The sequence below is a fragment of the Crocuta crocuta genome, unplaced genomic scaffold (assembly GCF_008692635.1).
Source record: "Crocuta crocuta isolate KB4526 unplaced genomic scaffold, BGI_CrCroc_1.0 scaffold115, whole genome shotgun sequence".
Classification (NCBI taxonomy): Eukaryota; Metazoa; Chordata; class Mammalia; order Carnivora; family Hyaenidae; genus Crocuta; species Crocuta crocuta.
Window position 1 is genome coordinate 6640617 of NW_027530575.1, and position 8772 is coordinate 6649388.

Consider the following 8772-nt stretch of genomic DNA (forward strand, 5'->3'; position numbering starts at 1 on the left):
CCTCCGGTAGAGCCTGGCCAAGCCACATCCGAGGATCACTCACTTCATTTTTATTGAGGGCTCCTGGGCGGTCGGGGCCGCAGGTTACAGGATGGCACAGGGCTTCTTCTCCTTGAAGGGGTTGGTGGCCGCCGGGATGCCCACGAGGAAGGGGTCGCTCTTGGCCTGCTCTGCGCAGAACTGCAGCAGGTCGCCGGCCGCCTTGGACACCTGCAGGCCAGCCTGGTCAGCCAGACCTGGGCTGTCGCCTGCCCCCCTCTCCCGGACATGCCCAGGCCACGCCGGCCCTCACCTTCACGCGGTCGATGCCCGCCTCCATCCGCAGCTGCTCCACGGCCCGCCGGGCCTGCCCGATGTCGCTGCCGATGGCCACCTTGCTGGACATCTGCAGGAAAGCGAGCAGGGTCAGAGGCAGCGGGCTCGGTTCCAGACCCGAGCCCTAGGGGCTCCCCGAGAGCCTCCCAACTGCGTCTTGTGTCCTCTGGGGACTGTGGGGAGGGGGTGGCGGCCCCCGTCAGGACCACATACTTCAGCTGAGGACGCGGGCGGATTCCTGGCTGCTCTGTCCTCCAGCAGCCCCGTTCTGGCTCCTTCCCTTGCCCGCCTGGCCTCTCAGCCCCCTCCGCTCCCTCCCTCACCCCTGCAGAGACTTTGAAGCCTGGACACTCATGGAGTGAAATGTCAGCGGCAGCAGCGGCAGCAGCTGCCTCAGCTGAGGGGGTCCCTGCCCCAGGGGACCCAGTGCTGCCCTGGTGTCACATGTCACCTTGGCTAAGGGGATTGCGGGGTTCCTGGCCTCTGCTCCCCACCACGTAGAGAGCGTACCCCGGCTCAGGTGCGGGCCTGCCTCTCCTCCTCCGTCTAAGCTCACCCCCGGGATCTTACCCACAGACGACTCCATCCTCTGCCTACGGCCCCATCCCAGTCCCTCCCTGATTTCCCATCTACCCAAAGACCTTCCCGCTTTTCCGTGTGTCATACTGATGTCCCGGGGGCCACCTAACTCGGCCGAAGCTGGGCTCCAGAATCTCTCCCCTCCGCCGCCCCGATCTTCTGCCCCTACGTTCACCACCATCCACCCAACTGCCCTGGCCCAAATCCTGAACCCCTTCAATCCTTTCTTTCTGGTGTCCCCATATGTGAGCCTTTCCCAGGAACCATTAGATCAGCTTCAAATTAGGTGCTCAGGCTGGTCACTTCCCTCCACGCCTGCTGGTGTCTCTCAGGGGCTGCTCCCATCTCTGCTGGCTTGGGCCAGTGAGTCACCTCTGCTCGGGGCTCCCCTGCTCCACCCTTCCCCCTGCCCCCCGTTCTCTTCAGGGCATCCAGCAGGATCTGGTAAAAAATAAATCACATTACAACACGGATGCAGCTGAGAACGTTGTGTTATGTAAAATAAGCCAGTCACAAAATGACCGATAATGTACCATCCCGTCTATGTGAGGCCCCCAAAGGAGTCAAATCCACAGAGACAGGAAGTAGATGGTGAGAACCATGGGCTGGGGGACAGGGTGAGGAGTTCGTGTTTCATGGGGCCGCGTTTGTTTGGAAAGATGAGAAAGTTCTGGAAATGTATGGTGATGATGTTCGTACAAAAGTGTGAATGTGCTTAATGCCATAGAACTGTACACTTGACAATGACTATGGACACCTGGGTGGCTCATTCGGTTGGGTGTCCTACTTCAGCTAGGTCATAATTTCATGGTTTGAGTTCAAGCCCCACCGCAGGCTCTCTGCTGTCGGTGCAGAGCCTGCTTTGGATCCTTTGTCCCTCTCTGTCTCTGCCCCTCCCGTGCTCTCTCTCTCTCAAAAAGAAATAAACATTTAAAAATGATTATGATTATGATAATAGATTATATATATATTTTACCNCAGAGTCTGACTCTTGATTTCCACTCAGGTCATGGTCCCAGGGTCGTGGGATCAAGCCTGGCATCCAGCTCTGTGCTGGGCATGGAGCCTGTTTTGGATTCTCCTTCCCTCCCTCCTTCTCCCTCTGCCCCTCTCCCCTGCTCTCGTGCTGTCTCTCTCTAAACAATAACAACATTTAAAAAGGAATGCTGTATCTGGCTCTGTTTAATGAGCTCTCTGGCCACAGCTGGAAGATGGAAGGTAGCCCAGTGTGGAGGCGGAGAATGAAGAGAAGCACCTGGATACAGATACCCAATCCTTGAGTTGTACACCTGAAACTAATATAGTGTTCTAGGTCAATTCTAGCTAAAAAAAAAAAAAAAAAAGGCACCTGGATTCGGGACCTACTTTGTGGGTAGAACTTGGCGGATGTGCTGAGGGATGGATGTGGGTGTGAGAGAAGGAGAGACATCAAGTTCAAGTCCCCAGTTTTGAGCCCACCAGGTGTGTGGAGTGCTCATTTGCAGAGTTGAGGGCTCCTTGATGAGGTGTGAAAGAGTTCAGGGAGATCAGGGTTAGGAGATACAAGTGGAGACTGTCAAAGATGTCAAGGATGATGTTCTCTTCCTCTGATTAAGTAGGCTAATCTCTGGCCTCAGGACCTTTGCACTGGCAGTTCTCTTTCCCAACTGGGGATGATGGGGAAATGGCCTCCCCAAATCTTCACATATGTGGCCTTTCTCAGCCTTCTGGCCTTGGCTTAAATGTCACCTCCACGGTGCCCTTCCCTAACCCCCTGTCCCTGCAAATAAGGCCACCGGGTTACCTCTCCATCCATCCTTACTTCAGAGACACACCATCATTTCTGAATCCCCAGTAACACTTAACCACCATTTTGTCACCTTTCTAGCTCCCGAAACTGTGAACTCCAGTAGGGCAAGGTCTGCATCTCACTCGCTGATAAAGCTGCAGTGCCAAACCCAGAGCTCAACGTATAGTACAGACTCCGTAAATTGTAGAGTGACTTGTTAAAAGAATCCCCCTGGACCAGACCCTGTCCAGGGCTATGAGGACCCGTAACCTACAGACCCCACCTTCGCAGGTCTCACAGTCTTGCTGCAGCGAGGTGTCAGCCTTCGATCCCAGAGGCGGTCACTTATTCTGAGAGAGGTCAGGGAAGGCTTCCCGGAAGAAGTGACAGCCGTAGCTGCCAGGGGAAGGCCAGAGTTAGGCAGCTTGTGGAGTCTCTGGAGACCTGTGAGGCACGCACAGGGATCACTAAACCATTTGATAAAAGACGCCCAGAGGCAGAAACTATGTGACATCTCCCGATAACTCGAATCCTGTCTAAGAAGCCATCCTTTTCCCCTAATGGAACAGAAACGAACGGGAAAGCGCCGCGCAACGCGGTGGGTCTCCAGCAGGCGGCAGTAAAAGTAGAACTCTTCATCTCGGGCCGACAGGACGCGAAGCGGGGAACAACGGCTCCTCGCGGCTTCCGTATTACGGAACGCACGCGCAAGATGGACGCGCCCTGGATTACGGGAGTCCGAGAGAGTCATGTGACCGAGCAACTTCCCGTCCCCTTCCGCAGGTTTTCCCGAGCCCGACTTCCTGCACTGTGCTGCAGAGCCGCGTGCCGGCGCTTAGCGCGTCTCGAGGCCGCCGGAGGCCCGGCCTGGGGCGGCTGTGACCTGAGAGTGCGGCCGCAGGGCCATGGAAGGCCCTCCGGAGGGGGAGGCACCCGCAGCGGCGCTGGCCGCCGTGCTGAAGCACAGCTCGGCGCTGCCGTCCGAGAGCTCCCAGGTCCGAGGCTACGACTTCAACCGCGGCGTGGACTACCGTGCGCTACTGGAGGCCTTCGGCACCACCGGCTTCCAGGCCACCAACTTCGGGCGCGCAGTACAGCAAGTCAACGCCATGGTGATGCCTGGGGCGGGACTTCCTGGATGGAGGGGGGTGTGGCCACCAGTAGCGGCAACGCAGTACTTGACGGAGGCGGGGGCTCCCCTGGAGAAGGAGGAGTGTCCTTTGTTGGGCGGCCCAATAGGTGGAGAGAGGCAGGGCCCATTCTGGGCGGGAGTTTCCGAGCTGGGAAGGGGACGTGGTGCCTCCATCCGCGTCGCATCCTACTTTCTGAATGAGGTTGGGACTGATTCTAGATAGGGGGCGGGTTTTAGGTAACCAGTGAAAGAGTTCTGGACGGTTCGGTTGAGGAGGATCCTAAGTCAGGACAGGGTCTGAGCTGGGATTTGCTTTTTCCGATAGGGAAGGAGGCCGGGCCCGCAAGGGTCATGCGCTCTAATTCAAAGAGGGGTAAAACCTGAGCGTGTGCCCTAAGATTTGGACTGTGAATGGGGCGGAGCCTGCACAGGGGTTGTTCGTTCTCTGGTTCCAGGTGTTCCGGGTAGAAGTGGTCCCCTATCCCTGGTTGGGGACCTGGGGGCGAGTCCTCCGGCTAGAGTTTGGGGCCAGAGGGTGAGGGTAACTGGACCTCTCCTTTACACCCAGATAGAGAAGAAACTAGAGCCGCTGTCGCAGGATGAAGACCATCATGCGGACCTGACCCAGAGCCGCCGCCCACTTACGGGCTGCACCATTTTTCTGGGCTACACATCCAATCTCATCAGTTCAGGCCTCCGTGAGACCATCCGTTACCTCGTGCAACACAACATGGTGCGTACCTGGTGGGATTGCGGCCTTGGTCTTAGGGGCAAGATGATTGATCATTTAAATGACATGGGGGGGCAGGGTCACTTTTTTTTTTTAAGTTTATTTATGTATTTTGAGAGAGAGAGAGCACGCTGGGGAAGGGCAGAGAGGGAGAGAATCCCAAGCAGGTTCACCACTGTCAGCGTAGGGACCATCGCGAGGTTTGAACCCATGAACTGTGAGATCATGACCTGCACCGAAATCAAGAGCCAGACAGTTAACTGACTGAGCCGCCCAGGTGCCCCCACAGGGTCAGTTTTAAGCAGAGGGACATGATCTAGTTTTGTTTTGTAGTAGAGCTTCCCCCAAGGGTCACTGGATGAGGGCTGGGAATTACGAGCCCTGCCTGGGAGGCGGGCAGGGCCCTTCTTCTTCCGCCAGCCTCACTGACTTGTGGCTGCAGGTGGACGTCTTAGTGACCACGGCTGGCGGCGTGGAGGAGGATTTCATCAAGTGCTTGGCACCCACGTACCTGGGCGATTTCAGTCTCAGGGGGAAGGAGCTACGTGAGAATGGGATCAACAGGTGGAGACCCCGGGGGGTGCTGGGCAAGGGAGCCGGGCTGAGGGTCCTGGGACCCAATGCCCACATGCCTCATGTTCGCAGGATTGGAAACCTACTGGTGCCCAATGACAATTACTGCAAATTTGAGGACTGGGTGATGCCCATTCTGGACCAGATGGTGCTGGAGCAGAACACAGAGGTGGGGCAGGAGTGACCTGGGGGCAGGCACGGTAGGAGCCCGGGGAGGCCCTGCTGCTGGAAGCCAATGTCTCCTCCTAGGGTGTGAAGTGGACACCTTCCAAGATGATCGCCCGGCTGGGCAAGGAGATCAACAACCCAGAATCCGTGTATTACTGGGCTCAGAAGGTGAGGGCCTGGGCGGGGCAGAGATACCGGCCTTGGCCCCGGTTAGCTGGCGTCATCTTCATGGCCACCTGGGGAGCCAATAGGGTCTCAGGTGAAGGAGGGCGTGATGCCAAGGGGAGGCTGTTTGGGTCGCGCCTAGCAACCATCATGGGGCGGGGCACGTGGTCCCACACTCCTCAGAGGCGGAGCTCCAGCAGTCGGAGTAACCGGGTGACATCCACTGTCAGACACCATCCTAGCATCTGCCGGCCTTCCTCACGTGTGTCACCTGTGAGTGAGGTGCTGTTGCAGCACCTGAGTTTTGAGGAAACGGAGGCCCCAGGGAACGCAAGCACTCTGCCCATAATCAGGCAGAGGAGGGGACCCTGTTGGGATGGGGACCAGCCCTCACCCCCCCCAACCCCCCCTGAAGTCCAGCTGCTCTCCTGTCTTGCTGTCTCCCAGAACCACATCCCCGTGTTGAGCCCGGCGCTCACAGATGGCTCCCTGGGCGACATGATCTTCTTCCATTCCTATAAGAAGCCAGGCCTGGTCCTGGACATCGTTGAGGGTGAGGTGCTGGGGCCACAGAGGAGCGGGGGAGGAGGGCTGGCTGGGCCCACGGCCTGACCCCAGTGCTCTCCTCCCAGACCTGAGGCTCATCAACACGCAGGCCATTTTCGCCAAGCGCACCGGCATGATCATCCTGGGCGGGGGTGTGGTCAAGCACCACATTGCCAACGCCAACCTCATGGTGAGTGGGCCTAGAGCCTGGGCCCTAGGGAGGGCGGCACTCGGGCTTGCCAGGCACACAGGCCGGAGTCCCAGGCCTGTGCCACGTGCCAGGGAGGCAGCTGTGGACCAGACAGGCCACAATCCCTGCCCTCCCAGACTGAGGTTCTCGTCAGGGAGATGGGCAGGAGACCAGTGCCATGCACGCCAGGTGGCAGTAACTGCTACCTGAGGGAAAACTGAGGGATGACAAGATAGCATGAGAAAGGAGTACTCTTCAGGAAAGGGAAATTCTGGGAAATCCAGCCTGGGAGCAGAGGAAACAGCCAGAGCAAAGGCTCTGAGGTGCCGGAATTAAGTTAAGGAACAGTTGGGAGGCCATAAAGGGGAATGGGAAATAAATCAGGAGTCAGGCCTCTAGGATGCGACTCGGGCTCACAGGTGCCCTGTGGCTTCGGTGGGGGGTGGGGGTGGGTTCTGGGTAAGCAGTGATGGGGCCTGGACCAGGGCAAGAGACTTCTATATAATTGGTGGCAGCCCTGCTGAGCAGGCGTGGGAGAGCCATTGCCACGTAGCAGGTAGGTTAGGGGCACCTCTGCCCGNCTGCCCTCCCAGACTGAGGTTCTCGTCAGGGAGATGGGCAGGAGACCAGTGCCATGCACGCCAGGTGGCAGTAACTGCTATGGGAAAAACTAAGGGATGACAAGATAGCACGAGAAAGGAGTACTCTTCAGGAAAGGGAAATTCTGGGAAATCCAGCCTGGGAGCAGAGGAAACAGCCAGAGCAAAGGCTCTGAGGTGCCGGAATTAAGTTAAGGAACAGTTGGGAGGCCATAAAGGGGAATGGGAAATAAATCAGGAGTCAGGCCTCTAGGATGCGACTCGGGCTCACAGGTGCCCTGTGGCTTCGGTGGGGGGTGGGGGTGGGTTCTGGGTAAGCAGTGATGGGGCCTGGACCAGGGCAAGAGACTTCTATATAATTGGTGGCAGCCCTGCTGAGCAGGCGTGGGAGAGCCATTGCCACGTAGCAGGTAGGTTAGGGGCACCTCTGCCCGTTGACCCTACGAACCCCCCCACCTGCCCATGAACCACATGGGCCTTGCCTTTGGAGCAAGGGGGCCACACTGAGGGCATCCTTCATGCAGGCCACGTCCCTCAGCCCCTTGCTAGTCCCCTGCCCCCGCGTCATTCTGCCTGCCCAGCCCACCGTGCCCCTCCCCACAGCGGAACGGGGCCGACTATGCCGTCTACATCAACACGGCCCAGGAATTTGATGGCTCAGACTCGGGTGCGAGGCCGGACGAAGCAGTGTCCTGGGGCAAGATCCGGGTGGACGCACAGCCTGTCAAGGTGAGTGCGGTCAGCTGGCGGGGGGCGCAGAGCCTCCCAGGGTGTGGCCGAGGGCCCCGGGCCTCACCCAGGTCCCCTGCGCAGGTCTATGCCGATGCCTCCCTGGTCTTTCCCCTGCTTGTGGCTGAAACCTTCGCCCAGAAGACAGACGCCTTCATGCCCGAGAAGAATGAGGACTGAAGGGCTGCTGCACCCGCGAGGCCTCCCCTCCTCTATTTATTAGTGCGCACGCCCAGTCTCCCCTCGCTCCTTGGTCAGCGGCACGTCTACAATAAATGCTGTCTATGAACCTCGAGTCTGTGTCCTTGGTGGCGGTGGGTCCCCAGCTTCAGCCTGGGCCACCCTCCGCTTCGTAAGCCTCTTCCCGCCAGCAGTGGATGCTGCCCCCCACGGCGGTCAGCAGGCAGGGCTCCAGGGGGTGGAAGGACAGCGACTGCACCACACCGTGACCCACGGGCAGGGCCAGTGCCAGGGCACCCTGTGGAGCGGAGGACGGGGAGCAGTTACGGGTGCGCGTCTCTCCCCCCACGACCTCCAGCCACCTGCCTCGGATCACTTCCCAGCACCTGCCCCAAAATGAACCCCTCAGATGCTCCAGCCTTCCAGGTGCTCAGGCCAAACACCTTCAGGGGAACTTCCTGAAGTCTCTACCAGACTCTTGAGACGCGTTCTTAGTTCCCAGAGAGCCGGCCCCTCGTCTCCAGTGCGCCTGCCCCCCCCGCCCCCGATTTCCTCCGCCCTCTGAGGGGGCCTACTCTCCCTGGCAAACCCTCAGCCCCGATCCCATTAGGCCAGAACTGTCTGTCCCCAGCCTGACATCCCCACCGGACGCAGCAGGACAGGGCTCACAGGGTTTGGGGTGAGAAACCACAGGGATGCTCCGAGATGGTGCAAGTTTCCTGAACTCGGGCCCCATCGTGGCGTGGCTTCTGTGGACCCTGCCACCGCCGCCATCCCACAGCACTTCCATCCCCTGACCGATGCGGGCCACGCCTCCAAGCCTTCGCACACACCGTTCCCTCTGGCAGGAATGTCTTTCCTGCTTCATCCTGCCACTCACTCCTCCCAGCTCCCAGCGCGAACAGCATTCCCTTTTCCAGGTGTGGGGGGGCCGGAGGCACCCTGGGACAGAGTCGGTGGGAGGGGGCTCACCTCGACCAGATCCCAGAAGTACACCTTCCCGTCCTCGGAGCAGCTGACCACGTGCGTGTCACGCTCACTCAGGCAGCACTCCAGCTTGTACTCCTGGTTCTTATGGCCCGTGTACCTGGGGGTTAG

At 58.9% G+C, this 8772-nt stretch overlaps 3 protein-coding genes across 4 annotated transcripts in view; 1 reads left to right on the forward strand and 2 right to left on the reverse strand.

The window, feature by feature from the left end:
• Positions 1 to 55: 55 nt before the first annotated feature.
• On the reverse strand, positions 56 to 3413 carry GNG14 (G protein subunit gamma 14). The gene is made up of 3 exons (XM_077767892.1): positions 2946 to 3413; positions 293 to 385; positions 56 to 210 (listed from the first exon to the last, which is right to left on the reverse strand). Exons 1-3 carry the CDS (start codon positions 3411 to 3413, stop codon positions 85 to 87), a joined length of 687 nt encoding a protein of 228 aa, XP_077624018.1. The 3' UTR covers positions 56 to 84.
• Positions 3414 to 3463: 50 nt separating this feature from the next.
• DHPS (deoxyhypusine synthase) lies at positions 3464 to 7783 on the forward strand. 2 transcript variants are annotated; one of them, XM_077767889.1, is made up of 10 exons: positions 3464 to 3774; positions 4363 to 4527; positions 4967 to 5088; positions 5170 to 5266; positions 5347 to 5433; positions 5878 to 5983; positions 6063 to 6166; positions 6586 to 6592; positions 7440 to 7494; positions 7579 to 7783. In XM_077767889.1, exons 1-10 carry the CDS (start codon positions 3568 to 3570, stop codon positions 7715 to 7717), a joined length of 1089 nt encoding a protein of 362 aa, XP_077624015.1. In that variant the 5' UTR covers positions 3464 to 3567; the 3' UTR covers positions 7718 to 7783. The 2 variants fall into 2 exon arrangements, with proteins under 2 accessions (XP_077624015.1, XP_077624014.1); XM_077767888.1 differs by lacking the exon at positions 6586 to 6592 and having other exon boundaries at positions 3470 to 3774; positions 7369 to 7494.
• The window catches only part of WDR83 (WD repeat domain 83), a 3812-nt gene continuing 2719 nt past the window's right edge, over positions 7680 to 8772 (reverse strand). Inside the window, exons 8-9 of the mRNA XM_077767890.1 lie at positions 8647 to 8761; positions 7680 to 7972 (exon numbers count right to left, since the gene is read on the reverse strand). Coding sequence (XP_077624016.1) covers positions 7823 to 7972; positions 8647 to 8761 — 265 coding nt within the window. The 3' untranslated portion in view covers positions 7680 to 7822. The remainder of the gene's footprint in view (positions 7973 to 8646; positions 8762 to 8772) is intronic.